This window comes from Perca fluviatilis, chromosome 6 (genome assembly GCF_010015445.1).
Source record: "Perca fluviatilis chromosome 6, GENO_Pfluv_1.0, whole genome shotgun sequence".
NCBI lineage: Eukaryota > Metazoa > Chordata > Actinopteri > Perciformes > Percidae > Perca > Perca fluviatilis.
This window is the reverse complement of record NC_053117.1, coordinates 32,318,317-32,339,180: the sequence shown is the minus strand read 5'-3', so window position 1 is coordinate 32,339,180 and position 20,864 is coordinate 32,318,317. Positions and strand designations below refer to the sequence as shown.

At 38.9% G+C, this 20,864-nt stretch overlaps 1 protein-coding gene across 1 annotated transcript in view; it reads left to right on the top strand.

The window, feature by feature from the left end:
* slc4a4a (solute carrier family 4 member 4a) overlaps positions 1 to 19,011 on the top strand; it is a 73,989-nt gene extending 54,978 nt beyond the window's left edge. Inside the window, 7 exon segments of the mRNA XM_039802744.1 lie at positions 1,793 to 1,971; positions 5,936 to 6,008; positions 7,029 to 7,097; positions 7,356 to 7,529; positions 9,265 to 9,426; positions 12,011 to 12,090; positions 16,238 to 19,011. Coding sequence (XP_039658678.1) covers positions 1,793 to 1,971; positions 5,936 to 6,008; positions 7,029 to 7,097; positions 7,356 to 7,529; positions 9,265 to 9,426; positions 12,011 to 12,090; positions 16,238 to 16,346 — 846 coding nt within the window. The 3' untranslated portion in view covers positions 16,347 to 19,011.
* The last annotated feature ends 1,853 nt before the right edge of the window (positions 19,012 to 20,864 follow it).

Below are 20,864 nucleotides of genomic sequence, written 5' to 3'. Positions count from 1 at the left end.
AGCACCCACGTGTGCCAGACTGCCAGTAGGCTACATTCATTTAAAATTAAACATTGCAATTGGTGCTAAGTGGAGCGTCTATCATAATGTGATTGGTTATGTCGCTGTCAGTCCCCTGCTCCATATCCTATCCACCAATCACAGCTTCTCTTGGATGAAAACGCCTCCATCCCCCACCCCCAACAGTGCGTGCATGTGCGTTAGGTAATCAGAGTGAGAATTAAATGGACATATTTGTTATTAAAAAAGCAAACCTAATGATGCAAGTGCATCGACGACATCCACCACCAGTGCAGAGAGTTCTAAATTTCCCACGAAGCTGATCGCGGTTGATACCCCAGAATCTGTTACTGTGCGCTGGATACAGAGCACCGCGAGTGGCAGGTCGTGGTGCTCCATCAGGTCAGCGGTAGTTGGTGGTAGTTACCCCAGAATAGGTGACTGTGCGCTGGAAACAGTGTACCGCGAGCTGCCGGTCGTGGTGCTCCGTCAGGTCAGCGGTAGTTGGTGGTCAGTTAAACTTCTCATCTCCAATCCTATCTGTATTTGTGAGAAGTGGCGCTGTCCTGAGTTGAAACTTTACGGCTTTATTATCGAGTTAATAGTGTGTTTGTATTGGCCTCTGTCCGTTTCCTAAGGTTCTGAAATGCAAAAACAACTTTTTTTTTTTAAAGGGCATGCGCCCGTGAGCACCCACGGAGGAAAACATAAATCGGCGCCTATGGAGGAAGACATTGTGCTTCTATATTTACCTGACAGAGAAAATTGCAGAATCAGAATGTAATCACAAAATATCACAATTAAAATGTGGAGTAATCAGACATAGCGTCATGGACTCATGGCAGTGTGCTACCCACCCTGCCCGTTATGCGAGCTAAAGAGCACATATCTGCGATCATCAACCACCAGAACCGGACTCTGTGTGTGTGTGTGTGCGTGTGTGTGTGTGTGTGTGTGTGTGGATTCTGTAACGTCCTTAAATTCGGGACTTGTCTTTTGTTTATTCAAAGTCAAAGACAGTCCAAAGTAGTGCTACTTTGCACACATTTTAGCTGCCAAAGTCTCTGCTCCTGCTCACTGCTCACTCAGTGAGCAGAGGGGCAGTGGCCAGCGGCTAGAGCGGAAAAAGCCAATGTGTGCTTCTTTTACCTATATATTTAACGATCTCTTTTGCATTTCTAATCCAAACAACATCAAACTTGGCACTGCACTTAGTCGTGCCCATAGCAAGACACCTGTCAAGTTTGAAATCCATCGGACTAACGGTTCGAGAGATATGCGCTTAACACCCAGACAGACAGACAGACAGACAGACGTTCCTGAAATTATTGATAGATTATACTATAAAACCATATAGGAGCTGTTTGCTGGGTTTTAGGTTTGCCTGTGTCTGCAGCCCTGCTCCACATACTAGGCTTGTTTGAGAGGATACCCTCACACGTCGGATGTCCGGCTTTATTCCTGAAATGTACATGCGTTGAGCCAGACTAATGTGTTCCTGCTTAAGTCCAAGCGCTCAGCTTGATCTACTGGCAAGTTGTTTCCCTTCAAGAATTTCGCTTCTGCAGCTCGTGGAGAGAAGCTGTTGCGCCTAGCTCTCAAAGCAGCGCAGGATTTCCAAGTCCCATGCAATAGAGCCTCCAGGGCAAGTTGGACATTACTAACCATGATGCAATGCACTCAGCAAGACAGCGAGGTCTGTGAGGGTCTGGCTCATCTCAAACAAGCCTGTTTTCCATGCTTGATCACACACATACATGACCTTTGACTTTGTGTTTGTTGTCTATACCAGAAAGGGGCAGGTTACCATCTGGATCTGTTCTGGGTGGCCATTCTGCTGATTGTTTGCTCCTTCATGGGTCTGCCGTGGTACGTGGCAGCCACAGTTATCTCCATTGCTCACATTGACAGTCTGAAGATGGAAACCGAAACATCGGCTCCTGGAGAGCAGCCGAAGTTCCTGGGTGTGAGGTAAAACTGGTACAATATGTTATCCAACTCGAAACGCTCAGACAACAACAATCATGCTGATGGCAGCTCAAATTTTTTATAGAATACCAAAATCCTGTCTGGGAACATTAGAGCGTTATACAAGGATGAAATGTAAGGGACATAGGAGTCACATTCATGACATTCATTTTATTCATAGATTCATAGTAAATTACATTTACCCTGTTGCTATAGCACCATCTGTAGGTGAGATGCCAACAGATTTTACAGAATTGCTCAGAAGTTATTTGTACCCAACATCTACATTTTGATTGCAGTTGACAAATGACAATTTATTTTGGCAAACAATGCTAAACGAAAGCAGAATAACATCAAACACACAAATGGATAACCTTTTGGACTCTAGTTCATGCACAAAATTAGATGCAGATTGACAAAAGTTGTAGGATTGTTGAAAATGGTGGAAATGTGTGTGGTATATACTGAAAGATTAGCTTTGAATAGGCATGTAACGATACACTCAACTCACGATTCGATTCACATTTTTAAGTTCACGATACGATTTTCTCACTAAATCTTTTTTTAACAGAATGAAATGAAATATTGCAGGGCGATTAATTTTTTATTTCAGAAAGTTGTAATCTTTACATATTTAAACATATTTATTTTAGTTAGATTTTTAACCGATTCATGATTCATCTTTACATCCCTAGCTTTGAACCAAACAATCCAGGGACTTAAAAAAAAAAAAAAACATGAACTCTTTTAGTTAGAGGTAATGCGTGAGAATTGAGTGAGAAAATCACTAATAATGCCTCAGGCCATCCAGCAGGGGCTTTCTTTGAGATGCTTCCCTCAGGGAGAAGGTATCGTTCTGTCAAATGTTCTACTGATCGCCATTTAAACAGTTTCTTTCCACAAGCTGTGATTACTTTAAACAAAGCACCTTAAACTAGGCACTTTAAATTTATGAATGGATTTTTATTGTACAGTATTTTAATATTGAGGTTTTATGTGGCTTTGTTTGTCTGTTTTTATGTTGTGTTCTCTTATGTGTTGACCTTGCACTTTGAGCTACTTGCACATTTTTTCCAATGTGGGTTACACTGCAAATGGCTAATAAAGTGAATCTAAATCTGATGCACTGAAGTGTAATAGGCTGATTTGGATTGTGAGTTAAGCTTAAAAAAACATTTACACAGTAGATTACTGTTGGATTGTCAGTCATGTTTGGTGAAAGTTAACTTCAGACGTATGTATTTTAGAAAAGTAGTGGAGAAAAAAAACCAAACACTTCTTTTCATCCCTTTTGAGTTGTTTTTTAAGATTTTTTGGGGGCATTTTCGGGCCTTTATTTTGATAGAACAGCTGAAGACATGAAGTGGGAGAGAGAGAGAGAGAGAGAGAGGGTTGAATGACATGCAGCAAAGGGCCGCAGGTCGGAGTCGAACCCAGGCCTGCTGCGTCGAGGTGTAAACCTCTATGCCCGCTCTACCAACTGAGCTATCTGGGCGTCCCCTTTGAGCTTTTAAAGGGGTGATAGAATGATTATATAGGGTATTTTACACTGTTCCTTAAGGTCTCCTAATGGAGTATGTAACATTGGTTGGGCTGAAAATTGCCCGAATGCTATTTTATTAGGCCCTTAACTACCCTGTGAATATGGCTCTATTTGGAACAAGAGCTTTTCTTCCAAATATGGTATGCTCATGAATATTCAGAATGAGCTGCGCCCTGATTGGTTTGAGCAAACTACATAGAAACAGTTGTCGGGCTAGTTTGTTATTAAATTCATTTCTGAGACTGTTTTAAGCGAAAAATCAACTATATAAAGCTCAAATATGGGCTGTTTTACAAAAATTGATGGTTAATTGCAAATTTGGTAAGACTGTGTCGGATTTCAGCGCCGGTGCTGCCTGTGTTGCTGCCTTGCCGCCTGGCCTGCCTTCCTTCACAGACCCCGGCCTGCTATGAGGTACTTGGAGCTCAGTCACGACTGGCCGCCCACAGCACTCCATACCCGCGCAAAGTCACCGTCTTTTGGGCTAATGGACAACCAAATGCCGCTGCCCTGACAGAGCTCCAGGGCCTGCAACTCCCCTCTTACTGCTAGCTAAATGGCCCGTGTGTGAGAGTGAGAGCGCGGTCAGCGAGCTTGTTACACCAGCAATCTCTTACCACATGTTACACACATGTCACGCCACTTATACAACATCTACCTAAATGTCTTATAAAGCTAACAACGGTGTCCGATTTCAAATTAAGGAATATTTGTGAAGACTAGGTGTTTCGTTAGCTGCGGCTGTCCCTTCAATCCTAGCTAGCTATGTGTAGCTAGCTACAAATCACGGATAGTTAGCTTCATTTTCGGCATAATTTGAGTATATTTACAGTTTGAATTTCATCACGCCACTTATACAACATCTAACTAAGGGTCTTATAAAGATAACAACGGTGTCCGATTTCAAGTTAATGAATATTTGTGAAGACTAGGGGTTTCGTTAGCTGCGGCTGTCCCTTCAATTCTAGCTATGTGTAGCTACAAATCACGGATAGTTAGCTTCATTTTCAGCGTAATTCGAGTATATTTACAGTTTGAATTTTGTAACGCAACGTATAAAACATCTACCTAAGGGTCTTATAAAGCTAACAACGGTGTCCGATTTCAAGTTAATGAATATTTGTGAAGACTAGGGGTTTCGTTAGCTGCGACTGCCCCTTCAATTCTAGCTGTATGTAGCTACAAATCATGCATAGTTAGCTTCATTTTCGGCGTAATTCGAGTATATTTACAGTTTTAATTTCGTCACGCCACGTATACAACATCTAGCTAAAGGTCTTATAAAGCTAACAACGATGTCCGATTTCAAGTTAATGAATATTTGTGAATTTCAGAGGAATTCTAAGAGGAGGCTAGCTAGCTCTCATTGATAGAGCTACATCCAGCCGCAGGCTCTATCAATGAGACTCGCGGACAAGCGGCGTTTATTTCCCCAATCGTTTGTTTAAATAACTCAACACATTACAATTACACACATTATAAGATTAACTGAAACCTGTGGTAAGAGATTGCTGGCGTAACAAGCTTGCTGACCGCGCTCTCACTCACATAAACCGGGCATCTAGCTAGCAGGAAGAGGGGAGTTGCAGGCCCTGGAGCTCTGTCAGAGCAGCGGCGTTTGTAGTCCATTAGCCCAAAAACGGTGACTTTGCGCGGGTATGGAGTGCTGTGGGCTGCCAGCCTCAGAAGACTACCTGATCTCAGGTCGGTTGTGTAGCCTATGTAAATGTTGGGGCGTGACTGTTCTCTTAATACACCCAATGGTCGTGACAAAGTTACAGGTCTTGGGAGGTTGACGTCAACTTCCAGCTTTGTTGAGATTCGCCCGTTTTCAGCGGCAGTTTCAAAATATGGGGTGTCAATGGGATTTTGAGCTTCTATGTATGTCCTGTTTACCCACCGAACTGTCGTTATTCAACTATGACAGAGTAAAATCGGTTTTGCATTCTATCACCCCTTTAAGAGAAAGATTCTCTCTCTTGTCCATTAGTCACTCCATTGTACTCCAGTTAATTTGCATTGACAATATTAAAACATGTTTTTGTGCCTTTTGTGTTCATTAATAGATGGTTAAGACACTTTGTGATTATCTTCCTGTTTTTTGTTAGCTTTCTTGTCTGTTTGGTGATGTCCTCCAGAGCCTCCTGATGTGTCAGCTGTAAGCTGAACTAACAAACTCTTGTAACATCTACTCCAACTTTGAACTTCCTATAAATGTTGGGGTTGCCTTTGTTTTGGCCAAAACTGAACAAGCTTTGGGAAATGATTGATATTCTCAAGTAATCAACATCATTATTCAGGCTTTTCTCCGACTTTATTATTGTAGGAAAAAGAGGCAAAAATGTTAAAATCAAGAAATTATACAAGCAGACACTGTAATAACAATTTGTTTTTCCCCTCTCTCTTTTTTTTTTTTTTTTGCAGAGAGCAGAGGGTCACTGGTGTGTTGGTGTTCCTTCTGACAGGACTGTCTGTATTTATGGCTCCTATTTTAAAGGTAATTAATCAGATTGTCTTCTGTTATTAGTCATTTAGTGTCTCAAGTTCAATCTTTAAATTCTCAAAATTACTGTGGCAGATGTTGGAAACGAACGCCAAAACAAAGAATATCTCCACACTCTGCTAACTTACAGATTTATTAAAGACTGACATCAATTGCAAACTGTCAGGTTCTTTTTTAAATATCCATCAACCACAAAATGCAATAACAGAAATAGCTTAACATTGATGGACAAAAACAGTTTGATCTGGTCAAAGTGGTTGTACAAAATAACAAAGCACTAGTGTTTCTATTATGAAGAGAACATAAATTAAATAAAAAATGGGTCAAAATAAGGTAATAAGTCTTTTCTTAATTGACAACTACATTTATTTTTTGGGTTCTTTTTGACTTACTCTCTGAATAATACATACATAATAAGACATATAAGCTGTCATTTCTGTATTGGTCCGTCCACAAACCTCTACACTAAACGCTACAGACTATATATGCTGAGGTCAGTGGAGCACATGATCTGAGAATACATTAACTTCCAGTGAGACAGTGTAAAATGTGGGATTATCGCAGACTCATTAACCTTCATTTCCTGCTACAGAGAAACCCGTTTGGTTCATACATTTTAAAATGTTAGTAAGAAAAGTGGTTGTGTTTGGCATTGAGGCAATATTCAAAAGAAAATGTTTATTGAACAACTGCCAAATTGACAAAACCTGTATGTATTAAATGGTTCTATAATATGTTAACATGTCTTTAATGTTTTTATAATACCAATGTTTTTAGCTGATAAAAATAGTTCCCTCACTAAAGCTAAGCAACAAGCGCCTTCACCCCACTTAATCATATTATTAAAGTCTAACTACTTCCAGTTTGGGTTACAAAGGTTATATTAAGATGGAAATTCTGATATAAATAAATGTCCTTGAAGGAGCTTGTACTTGAACAAAGACCTGGAATGGCTGATTTGTGTTTTTGTCCACATTAAAATAATGAGCTTTTTTCCCTCTCTATTTGATCTAGTTTATCCCCATGCCTGTGCTGTATGGAGTCTTCCTATACATGGGGGTGGCCTCTCTCAATGGAGTGCAGGTAAATGTTACATAGATTTCTTCTGTCATCATAAAATAAAATGTGTAGATTGTAGTGTTGAGCAATGGAAACTAATCTGGACAAACAAACACTTATTATTACCCTCACACACATTTCATGTTAGTAGTATTTAAACCTTCTTTATTAAAAGGAACCTCTGAGTATCCAAGAAACAAGCTAGCTACTAGCCGTTTCTCTGATAGACTCATTCATGCAGTGTATCCTGTCATGTGTACTTGCACCTCTCTCCGTCTGAAGTTCATGGATCGTCTCAAACTGCTTCTGATGCCAGCAAAGCATCAGCCGGACTTGGTTTACCTGCGACACGTTCCCCTCAGGAAGGTCCACCTCTTCACCTTCATTCAGATCCTTTGCTTGGCTCTGCTCTGGGTCCTTAAGTCCACTGTGGCCGCCATTGTATTCCCTGTCATGGTAAGAGTCATTTGTATTAAGATTCTGAAATTTAAAGACTTGTGTTTGTAGGCTACAAATGACCAATAATGTTCATGTTTAATCATCTTGATAATAATAAAGGTTACAAGTATTTCAGTATATTTGACAATAAAACTATAGTTATTCTCCTTGTTGATTATTTGACAAGTGTAGTCTGTGAAATGGAAAGAATAATGAGAGATGCCTGTCACAAATGAATGTTCAAGAATAAGGCTTCTATGCATTCAACTTGTCATTTTAAAGGACTAGTGTAAAAATGGAATGATCAGAGATAAAAGCAGCTCAGTCGAGTCAGTTTGACATGATCAGACTGAATTATGGCTACACTGAATTACACTGTGTACAAATGATATGCTTAATTCACGTGTTAGAGGGTTGTTTATATCAGTGATAAACCAGTGCCATGGTGTTTTTACATAATTACTGTCCAGGGTCACTAACACAGCCCTCAAGACTTTATTGCACTTGTAACTGTACTTTGAGTTATAGTTATTGTTCTGTTCCAAGGCAGGAAGTGACTGTTAAAGGATTTCTCACAAACTGTAACTCACATTGTTTCGTGGATTTAAAAGGTTACCAGTGTATAAATATTATTATTTATCAAATATGATGTTAAGATGTGCATAGTTTTACTTAAAAAAAAAAAAAAAAGTTAAAAAAAAATGTAACTTTTTAAAATGGTGTTGCAAAGTACAGTACAGGCCAAAAGTTTGGACACACCTTCTCATTCAGTGCGTTTCCTTTTTATTTTCATGACTATTTCCATTGTAGATTCTCACTGAAGGCATCAAAACTATGAATGAACACATATGGAATTATGTACTTAACAAAAAAGTGTGAAATAACTGAAAACATGTCTTATATTTTAGATTCTTCAAAGTAGTTTTTGTTAAGTACATAATTCCATATGTGTTCATTCATAGTTTTGATGCCTTCAGTGAGAATCTACAATGGAAATAGTCATGAAAATAAAGAAACACATTGAATGAGAAGGTGTGTCCAAACTTTTGGCCTGTACTGTACATTTAGTATATTTGCCATTTTCAATACCATTTTTCTTGAATTTAAATGGTCATTACGAGTGTATAACTACCAATACTCGGTTTGATATTGGCTTTTGCTCCATTGTACATTTAAAAGAATGTGTTTTAAGTTGTGTATCAAAGCCTTTATTAACCTAGCTTTTTACTGCAGCATCAGCTCATTTTTATATTTATATATTAAATTCTGCTTATTTACTGTGAAGTAAAAAAACATATATACAATATACTGTACTGTATTTAAACTTTTTTTTTAACCTTTATTTATCCAGATAAGTCGATTGAGAACAACTTCTCATTTGCAACAACGAGCGGTCACATTCACACAGTTACACATTCATACTTGGAAGCTGCCCAGTATAACCACAGTCTGATCTGCTGGCCATTGAGCAGCTCCACTGGAGTGGTTGGGGTTAAGGGCCTTGCTCAAGGGCACCTCAGTGGTGGTAATGAGGGAGGGACAAGCGCTGCTCTTTCACTTTCCCCACCCAGATTATTATTATTATTTTTATTTTTTTCCTGTCGGTCTGGGGATTGACCTCCTGGTCACAAGCTCGCTTCTTTAACCTCTAGGCCACCACTCTCCCAACATGCTTCTTCATCGACCAGACTGATCATTAATTCAACAAATGACCTCCCATTCCACTCAAATCATCTTGTTCTTCTGCGTTTAGATCCTCGCTCTGGTGGCCGTCAGAAAAGTGATGGACTACATGTTCTCCCAGCATGATCTCAGCTTCCTGGACGACATCATCCCAGAGAAGGACAAGAAGAAGAAAGAGGACGAGAAGAAGAAAAAGAAAAAACAAGGCAGCATAGACAGCGATGCTGATGACGTAAGGTTTTTGAATTTACAGTTTCAACACAATACACTACGCAACAAGCAAGTATCTTTGCAAACAAACAAGCAAATGCCTTATTTTTCTCCAGTTTCTTGTTTACATGACCGCTCGTCCCCAAGTCTGTGAACCTCACCATCAACCTCCAGCCCTGCTCCCAATTCCCAGTTGTCTCTTCCTTTGCAGCAGCATGTACCCATTTGAGTGTTTACCCACTGGTTAAGCAAATATCCAGATTTACAGATGTCAGTTTGCTTGCTTAAGTTGCGGAGTTGTCTTTACCTCATTTTCAGTTGGTGTAAAGTAGTTTCCCTAATCACTGAAGGTTTGACAACACTTCCTATGCTAGATTCCTTTGTGTCATAGCGTTGGAACAAAAATCTTACAGAGATATTATAGATACAAGGTGCAAGTGCCACTGTCTCATTTTAACTGATTATTTATCTCCTCGGTGGAAACAATAAACATCCTGCAGATTTTGGTTTGTGTTTTGGCCACTGGATGTAAGATTTGACTGATTTTCAGTACACCCGACCCGGCACCAGAGTCCAAATTAAACTGTGTAATAGTTTTTTTGTTTTTTGTTTGGTTCCACTGCATTTTTGGATCAGGTCTGTTTTTTTAATTTAACTTAGTCATGGACATTGCATTTGGGGAGATATTTTTTTTGGATCCATTTCAGATGGAATGAAGACCTCTAGCTGGAAGCCAGACAGATCAGTGGTCAGAATTCATTTAGATGATGATGTCACTCGCCCAAATCTTGAAACTATCAAATAACCATTTAAAGGAATTAAATTACTTATAGAATTAAGTAATCCTATAAATTACCTGGTCCAAATTCTCAATGGATAATTTAGCACATCTTTAGAAGAGCTGGATGTGTTTTTCTGCTTAACAGAGATCATTGACAGCCCTGTGAGTGATGCATTTGTAAAATGGTCACTTATATATATATATCCCGTACAGTCCACAGTAGTTTAAGTAATTCCTCTCCCAAGCCAATCTCTTCTAAAGCTTGACACCAATTGGTTAAATTGTTATTAAGTTTCAAGTAATAAGAAAGCAGAAAGGTGGATTTTTCAGCAACATCAGAAACTTCTCAGAGCCATGTTACATTGTCTCCTTTGCCTTTGGCAACTAGGATAACCAGAAAGTATAAAATAGACCCAGAGATTCAAGATGCATTACCACCAGCTGTTTTGTAACCAATAGTTTTCAATTGTATTGCATTAGAGAATGCAGGTCGTCACAGGTTTAGTAATATGAATGTGTGTGTTAATGCTAACTCCCCGACACCCCCAGAAGGCTCGTCTCAGGATGTGTTTCCTCTCTCCAACAGTCTGACTATCCTTACAATGAGAAAGTTCCCAGCATTAAAATCCCCATGGACATAATGGAGCAGGAGCCTTTCTTAGGTGATAAGGCCTCTGACAGTGAGTAGACCCAAGCTACCTGCAGCACTGGAGAGGAAAATACTTCTTCCTCTTGATACTGCTTCTTTGTTCAGTGTCTCCGAAGAGTCCACGTTTGTCTTTTACTCGTTGCACGATATTAACATTCCTTCTTTGCCTTTCTCTTGCTTTATCCTTTACCGCAGTCCTGTCTCTTGTTCCAGAACATGCATGAAATTAACTCACTTTCTTCTCCTTTTGTAAACTTTTTATTTTCTTGGATTGTGATGCCATGATTTTATTTGTCTTGTCCCTTTTAAATTCTTGCTTGCTGGAACTAACCCTTTTTTTCTTGATTTTACCATTTCAACCTACATTGTTGATTTATTGGATCTTTTTCAAGGGTTTTGTTGAATTTTCGACCTGGCATTTGCTTCAAACTTGTTATTTTAGCTTTATGTAAAAGAGCCTGTATCACTGACGATTAGCACACCTACATCTGACTTTCGTCTTTATGTGTAATTATGTAGTTTAAGGAACATTTGAACAAATTCCCATGTACTACATTAAATCAACTCACTTGCTTATGTAGTATCATCTACTACCAGTAGGTGGCACTAACCATATGGTCAGGTAAACGGTTGACTTATAGGAATACATCACCAAAAAGTACAGTGGAGTACAACAGTGACAGTATTTTTGCCAAAACATGTCTAAATAAAGTTTCTGTTTATCCCTAGCATGGGATGCTGTTTCTTTTGTTTTTATACAGTTACACTGTCTAGTTAGAAGCGACAAACATTAACAGCTAACTGCAAACTGTAGGGTTTCGGTGGAGCATTCCTTAAATAACGCTACTTATTCATCATTCACTTTTGTACTATATTTAGGAGGTATTGTTTAAAAACTAAACATATTGACTTTAAGTAGATTCTTTATTATATTCTGTACATGAGTGTGCAGGTTGTCAATCAATCCACACCATTGTAGCAGCTGATTTCACTGGCTGGTTACCCCTCTCCTCTCAAACGGCTGCTGTTGTGTTTTGATTGGACTGAAAACCTGCAGACTCTATTAGTTGCTCGTCCAAAAAAAACAACAACTTTAAAGCATGTGTCAGAGAAGACCAAACATATTAGCTGGGCTACATGCACAATAATGGCTGTTTATATTTATTTTTTCCACAGGAGATAAATCCCCATCATTCCTTGAACGACACACATCGTGCTGAGCAGCTTCGCTACTACCAGGCCAACTGCTTGTCCAGGTGAGATGAGAGAGAGTGTGCAGCTTACCTAACAGGCCGAATGAAATGCTAGAGAGGGAACAAAGCTAAATATAACTGGCACTGATGACTGAGGCATGAAAGGTTGCGAAAGGTCAGAAGGCGAGCTAACTAGCTAACATACGTATAAATGCTAGTCTGAACTTTAAAGATCAGCCAAGCTAATTACTTTACCTATGGCTGTAGTGCATTTTTTCAGTGGCTAGCTAGATTTCTTTAATGAATCTGTAGTCCATATCGACAACGTTTAATTTCCGGGATTGTTCCTGTGCCGCCAGAGGTTCTGCTGGATGTCCTGCAGGATGTCCTGCTGGATGTCCCGCTGGATGTCCCGCTGGATGTCCTGCAGGATGTCCCGCTGGATGTCCTGCTAGATGTCCTGCTGGATGTCCTGCAGGATGTCCCGCTGGATGTCCCGCTGGATGTCCCGCTGGATGTCCCGCAGGATGTCCCGCAGGATGTCCCGCTGGATGTCCCGCTGGATGTCCCGCTGGATGTCCTGCAGGATGTCCCGCTGGATGTCCCGCAGGATGTCCTGCTGGATGTCCCGCTGGATGTCCCGCTGGATGTCCCGCTGGATGTCCCGCTGGATGTCCTGCAGGATGTCCCGCTGGATGTCCTGCTAGATGTCCTGCTGGATGTCCCTCATTTTCATCCGGATGTCCCTGACCTTTCGCTTTCTTTGTGTTGGCATTCTAAACTCTGGTCGATCTGGGAAACATCCTCCGAGCTAGAGCCGACAATCAAATTATATTGACTGATTACATATCTACACTCGACAGCCATTTCATTCCAGAGCTCGCCCCCCCCCCCCCAACCTGCACATGTTCCACCAAAACAAGCTATTTTGCAGTGGCACTGTACCTTCGTCTGGTGCTTAGCACCGCCCAAGATGATTGTGATTGGTTTAAAGTAATGCCAATAAACCAGAGCACATTTTTCTCCCATACCGAAATGCTGTGTGGACTAGCCAGAACCTCCGCAGCAGCACTGCAAGACTAATAAATCTGTTATTTATATATATTCTTTTTACTTGTATTTTGTTTTGCCTTTTTATTTGGCTTTTTAGCAAACTTCTTCTGAAACTCATCATCTGGTGCTTAAGATTGGAGATTTCAGTCGGACAGACATTTCAGAAAAGTAACAATGGTCTTAAATGAGCCCAGTCTTTGTCAGTCAGAACTGACCTTGTCGTTACTAGAACAAGGCGTGAGTAGGTGCGTGATAAATGCACAGTGAGTACATTTACATGCACACCCATATTCCACAATTATTCCAAATATGACAATATTCCAAATTTGATACAGGTCATGTAAACATAATATTCCGGTTGGATATTCCGAATAAGGCCTTTTTTCTGAATACTGTAGCATTTTCTGATTAAGATGTGGGATACTCCGGTATTATTCGTCTTTTAGAGGCATTCTTTGGACATGCATACAGCGCATTCGAAATATGGGTCTCAATCTGGGTTTTTACCGCAGTTTGCAGCCAGTTTACGGCCTCTTGCCTGTTTACAGCTTATGGTCAGCTCTGTGCGTTGCTATGGTTGCTGTAAACAAACTAAACAGCCAACAGTTTGCAAGGCTGCAGACCCGATAAGAAGGAGAAACACAGCTACTTTTAAACATAATCAAAGACTTGGATATCAACAGGTTTTTGGATATGTGCCAACAGGAATATTAGTGGAATATTCGCGTTCATTAGCAATGTAAATAGCTTAGTCGGAATATCGTCTTTTTCGGAATAAGGGCAAAAACAGGAACATTATGTGCTTGTAAACGTAGTCAGTGTGCTTCATGAGAGAAGCACAATGTGTGAAATGACAGAAGACAATCAGTCTTAAAGATGCAGAACAAGTATTTACCCAAAAAAACTTGTTTTTATTCAGAGCAATGATTATAATGCTCAAGACGAGATTATGTTTCTCCGTCATGCCCACAACCTCTCCCGATGACTAAGATCCACTGGTATGGTCCTGTATTACCCCATCTGCTCTCCAATTGTTGTACCAGTGCTGATGAAAGAGGATTAGTGTTTGGGATAATGTGTGAAATAGCAGCTGTGATCACAGCACATCTGTGATGCCGACAAACAATTTACAAGATTTGTTTTCTTTCTAATTGGTCTTCAGCTGTAGAGATCAGACTGACGGTTTGCTTTTGTTCACATGGCCGGTAACTAAAAACATATTCTACTGACAGAATTGCAGTCTATGTAAACATAATCTTTGTTTATAAAATGTTATTCTCTTTGAGTCAAACATTGATAAGTAAATAAAGTTTTAATTGGCTACATGCTGACAAAGAAACAGCATTAATCCCATCTCCTGGAAGGAATTGCAGATAAAATGAAAGGAAAACTCAGATTGGAATAGTTAATAGTTTGTTTCACAATTTATGGAAACACATGACTTGTGTATATATACATTTTATTTATGTTGTTTGATATTGGTGCTTTGGTGACATTGGTGCTTTTCATTCACATACTTAATAATAATCCTGTCTATTCTACCTTTAGTTGTCCAGCTTTGTTGTCCTTGTTCTCAACTGTTATGTCCTTTTCTGTGCAAGTACATTGAGAGCAGTGCAACCAAAAAAAACAGAGAAAAATTCTCATGCTACTTTAAAAACTTAGGTGCGTTTCAGGTCTGGTAAAAGTCAGTGACATTGAACAGGTCATGAAATGAATCTGGTAGTGATGACATTAGGCTGCTTCCACCCCCACCCTCCACCCCCCTAAAGCTAATCCTGTCCCCAAACCAAATTGCTTTGAGTCAGATGACATCAGGAACCATAAAACCATGATCACTGATTGTATTTCTGCCTTGGGAGACCACAAATCAATGTTATAAAGCATCAAAATATTATTTCAGACACTACATGGCACAGATATCACAACAGCCTACAACAAGCTACATGTTCAATGTTTGGGACTTTGGTCATCTGATAATAAGAGACAGAAGCCGTTTCATTCATTCATTCAAACCTTTATATAAACCTTGAAAATCACTGATGAAAAAAATACAGGTGGTAATCACGCCTCGACTTTGTTATACAGAATGATGAGTGTCATAGAGATCTCCGGTAATGGATCTGAGGGCAGAAAGATAACAAGTTTTGGGGTTTTAGAGTGGAAGCAGCACCATATCTGTATATTATAGCACCACATCTAGGACTGATAAAAAGACTGCCTTGGCTATACTTTTCCTACAAGTTAAAGGGAAGCTGGATTTGCTGTTTCTTTGAAATCTGAGATTTTGCACCAGTTTGGCGAGGAGAATGACAATATAATGTTTTAATGTAAAGTCTTAAATAATTCAAGATTCAAGACTCAAGATTCCTTTTATTGTCATTTAGCAAAACACAGAAATGTAAAACATGAACGAGATTACGAGCATGGCTCCTTTTTGAATACACCGATAAAAACAGGGTAATAAATAGAGCTCTGTGAATATGTATAAAACAGAATAAATAATTTTTGTCCGTACGATAATGTCTTAAAGTCTAAATTTAAACAAAAAGATGTTTCCATGTTCCATGGCATTGAGGAAATTCGTCCTTTTTCAGTTTAGCCCTTAACCCCTCTCATGTCTGCACAGTAAGTAGCTTGTAGCCACAGCCAGTTAGCTTAGCACAAAGACAGGCAGCGACAGCTAGCCTGGCATTAAATAATACGTATCTTGTTTGTGTAGCTTTTTACAGTGACTGGTATAGCCTGAGCCAAAACTGAAGTGTGACAACATGTTGTGGTTTTACGGGGAGTTATGGACCCGACTATTTCTCGGCCTAGGAGCAGTGACTTTCTTTCTTTGTAGTCTCTACTAGCTGGCATCTGGTCCTGGCCAAGAAACAGTCTGGCACATAACCGCTTGTAAAACTGTGAATTGCCGTATTCAAACTTCCGTTTTTTTGTACTGATTAAACAAACGATGAAATGAAATATGACGATTTTTGCTGGCTCCAGCTACACATTTAGTGTAAAAACACAAGAGTATCTATCTCATGATCTTTTCATGTATATCTTGCCCAGGGTTGCGAATAAGTTATTTCCCAAAATGTCAAACTCTGTCTTTAACACTACATCCCAGCATGTGTCCTCCTAACAATGAAATGTATTTGTGTTTCAGCCCTGAGATGAGTCCGCTGAAGTCTGTGCCTCAGATTACAATAGACATGGACCCAGACGATGATAATGCGTTCTACTGGAAGAGCAGAGGATCTGAAACGTCTTTGTAGAGCACCCAACCACCGCGACTCCTGACAGGCGACTCCTGCAGCACCCGCGAGATAACTTTTACTTTCCTTTAAAAACAATTATTTCAGCACTTTGCTCTGAGTATGTGGTACATGGTCTTAACACGACACACTTTAAAAAACAACAACTTTCTTTTACTTAATGAAGTCATTTTAAAACCATTTCTTTCCTCACTATCTTCTCTTGGTGTTTTCCTCACAGCTCCACAGTAAACTGATAAATGTAACTCCTTACTATCCTTCTATGCAACTCTTCCCACATATCAACAGTAAATGCTGCAGCTCTCTCTGACCACGCATGAAATGCCCTCCTTGATCTTTTTTTATATAAATATATATATATAAATATGTGTCTGAATTTTTATATAAATTGATTTAATAACATTTTTCTGTGGCAGAATTTTTGTTTTTATAGTTCTACCTCTTGTTTTAGATTAAAAGCTTACTATGAACAAATGCAACATGTTGATTTTTGACGCAGCATGGGGTTTTGATATTTTCTCTGTCCTTTTGTAGATATGAAATGATTCAGAAGATTAACTGTATTATAGCTCGTGAAGGAAATGTGTGCAAATAGAGATTATTTGAAGTTAATTAACAGTTGATTAACAATGTATATGTGTATGTGCAGGTCAGGTAAATCTTTTTATTTTCATTTGTTGATGCAGTTTTGATTGCTTCACCTTCTCTTTCTAATGTTCTGAATCTTTCATTGTTCACTTCAAAGCTTTTGTTACTCTTAAATTCAAACTTTTTGTTTTTCTTCTCTTTTTTTAATGATCGTTTTGTGTGTATGTCGGTAACTTTTTCTTATGACCTTCACTTCATTCTTTCTTTGTGGGTAGAAAACAGTTCAGCGATACATTCAGTTAATCATCCGATTGTCCTCAGCCAAACGTAAACTCTAACTAGGAATGCATATCATATCATCACTTGTGCTGCACAAACTACTTTACCGAAGTGGCTTATAAGAGATGGATCCAGACTGATTTATTATTGTAACGACAAGGGAATCATATCCATGGAAACTCCATGCAGCAGGTTTATTTCTTTTTGTCTCAGATGCTGTTGGAATTATCTGATCTGAAAATGGGATCATACATTTCTTTTTTTTTTATTAACATATTAAAGGATGGGTTTGAATTTGTTCAAGTATCTCAATACTGTACTCACATGCAGTACTGTATGTACATTAAGGGAGTTATTGGATTCTGTTATCATTCTTCCTGTACAGGCTGTGACAGCCATAGACATATATACATAGACGCCGCATTATGTATATATGTCTATGGTGACATCATCCCTTCGTAGAGCAACTAAACTGAGATACAGGGGAGAAACCATAGAGAAATCCATAGTTAGGTTATAGTCACACATACAGATACAATGATGTTAGTTGTCTCCTGCAAGCCTGAACTTTGCAGCTTACCCTTGCTCCTATTGGACAGTTGTTTTCTCGCGTTGCTACTATATTGGCGAACGCTGTAGTAGTTCATTTTCCAAACTATAGTATGTGTTTCCATCATTGTATTTCTCCAGAATGGTAAACCTGCTTACAGTGTTTTTTTACATAGTTGTTTTATACTCCTCTAAACTATGTGCTTGAAGAGATCAACAAAACAACTGCAATTGGTTCTTGCAAGGTTGACACACATTTAAAAAAAGAAAAAAAAGACCATTCTTTTGGAGGATACCCACTTGATTTGTCTCTAAAGTCTCACCTAGCTAACTTTAAAATACACTTTTGCACAGGATTGTACATTTTATCTCCCATGTTTTGACAGCGTAGTTGCATCAGAAAGGTATTGTTGGCCAGTATGGAGACAAGGGATGAGTACAGTGAACAGAAACTCTCAGTGCACATTTGGCATGTGAGCGTTGTGTTAAGAAAGACTCCAAACATACCACAGTTGTTTTTTTTAGAACTTAATCTCAATCTGTTGAAATGATGTACAAACTATTCACTGTATTCCTACAGAGTGCCCGGTGAGTCCACAGTCCCATCCAGAAAGAATCCAACCCTGTCAGATCTGACCACATGACTTTTATTGGCCAGTACTATCTACTAAAGCACTGATCATCATTACAGTACCCCCCCCCCCCACCCCCAATTTCTCTCTAAAGGACTCCCTGAAGCACATTCTCACTTGGATGTTTAACTCTTACATGGAAGTCCGCTAAGTCTTCATTACCACTATAGACAGAAAATGTAACCGTGTGATTAATGAGCCGCCTTCCTGCTCTGTGAATCATGTACATAAAAGGCACGTCGGCTCAAACCAAAATGCAACAAGTGACTTTTAACCGTCACGGTTCATTGTGTTTAGTTTGTTTCAGTTCATCAGCCGAAATAACAACGTAATTTATACACAACAGTGTTTTTAGTCGACAGCAGCGAGGGGGAACAATTGTGACTTAATGTCTGAGACATGTATGTGGGGAGATGTTAGTTTCAAGTGTACTGTGTCACTATGTCAGGAGAAAAATCTACGTCAAATGAGAAACTTGATGTTAATTTTAGCATACGGAATAAATACTGATACGTTTGCTTTGATTAACTTTTTAGAAACAGGTGAAATGAATTATTTTAGAATTTATATTTTTCAAATGAAATGTATATTGAAAATAAACAGAATTGTCAAACAGAGAGGGTGTGCCGCTTCTTTTTTTTTTTAATGATACTTTAAAGGTGCTCTAAGTGATGTGACGCGTTTTTTAGGCTACAACATTTTTGGTCACATACAGCAAACGGCAACAAAAACAAACTGGGTCAATCTGCCCCACCAAACATAACAAACGTGGGGCAGGTTGGCGCAGTTTGTTTTTGTTGCCGTTTGTGGAGCCTGGGCTGTCTTCAGAGACCGCGTTTTTTTACAGTGTGTTCAGGGGACAGGCAGCTAGCAGATAGTGAGGAGATGTTTGCTGTATGTGACAAAAAATGTAGCCTAAAAAACGCGTCACATCACTTAGAGCACCTTTAAATTTTAATGTCACCATGTACAGTAAGTTATATAAACGGCTAGATATGTTGTTGCAGTATTATAAATTGATATGCCATATAGAGCTGAAACGATTAGTCGATCTACTATTTTAATGAAGTTATTTGTCAGCCAAACAATCGCTAGTTCTAACCTCTTCATTTACATTTTAAGCCTGTTGATTAGACAAAACAAGATATTTGGCGAAATCAATTTAGGCTTAAGGAAATTTTACGGCTTATTACAATACTGGTTTTGAGTATTTTGTGGGTTCTTACTGACAAAGTTTCAAAATTAGGTCAACTCAAATATGTCAGTGAGTGTGTGCTGCTGATTGACACTAAAATAAATACTGTAGAGGAAATTTGAGTTTAATCACCGGCAGTTTTACAAAATGCATGATGCATCATCGTCCATCAGACTGCACTCTTCTTTTATTATTTCCTGTTAGTTCAAACTTCTGAAGGGTATCTGCAAAAATACCATACCATGAATAGACGTTTATTGTAAATAATGTAACAGCACATAGTATGGAATCAGGCTAAAATTCCACAAAAAAACAAGGCCTTGTGTTGAACATACTGAACAGGCTTTTAGTTTCAGGTTCAATCAGTCAAATTAGTTTCAACTTATTTTCCCTTCATCGTGAGATCTCCTTCTGCACATTAAAGTACATCATCTGTAAATTAAAGCAACAATATTGTATTACCTTAACCCCTCCTTATCAGAGTTTTATGATTACTGATTGAGTAGCGCCCTCTGGTGACAGTCTAGGTGCATTACAACATGTAGGAACAGGAGTCCTCAAAAAGACTGTTCTCCTGAACTTCGCAGGTCTTCATCGGGCTTCAAATCAGGAGATCAAAACTGAAGTTGGGTCATTTGCACGTTTAAAGAAAAAATGAGGTTTTGTCATAAAAAGTCTCAGTATGTCATTAAAAAGTCAAAAAGTCATAGTATGGTATGTCATAATATATTTTGTCATAAAAATGTCATAAAAAGTTATAGTATAGTATCTAATAAAACCTCATTGAAAAAAATGTATAGTATGTCATAAAAATGTCATAGTATAGTATTTCATAAAATAATCATAAAAAGTTATAGTAATTAGGAGCATTCCAGTTAATGAGCAGATAAACACACATCAGCAATTTACAAAATGACTTACTACTTAATACTAAATACAGAATAACATTCACACAGATCTACATAAATAGGCAACTGCTTTTTGTTTCCACTAGAGGGCTAACAAGAGCTGTGGGGGAGAGATACTGTGTGTGTGTGTGTGTGTGTGTGTGTGTGTGTGTGTGTGTATTTTTGTACTTAAATCTCTGTGAGGTACAGTTTGACATTTGGAACTTGAAAAAAAGGCAACTTTCTCTTGTTCTCACTGGACAAACTCAACCTCCCTAAAATGCATTGCGTCTCTTCAGACTGTCCAATGAGGGACTGCGAGGCAGACCGTTTAAATACTTATCCAGCTGGATAAAATAATTGCGAATGATGGCGAGTGACGTCAAGG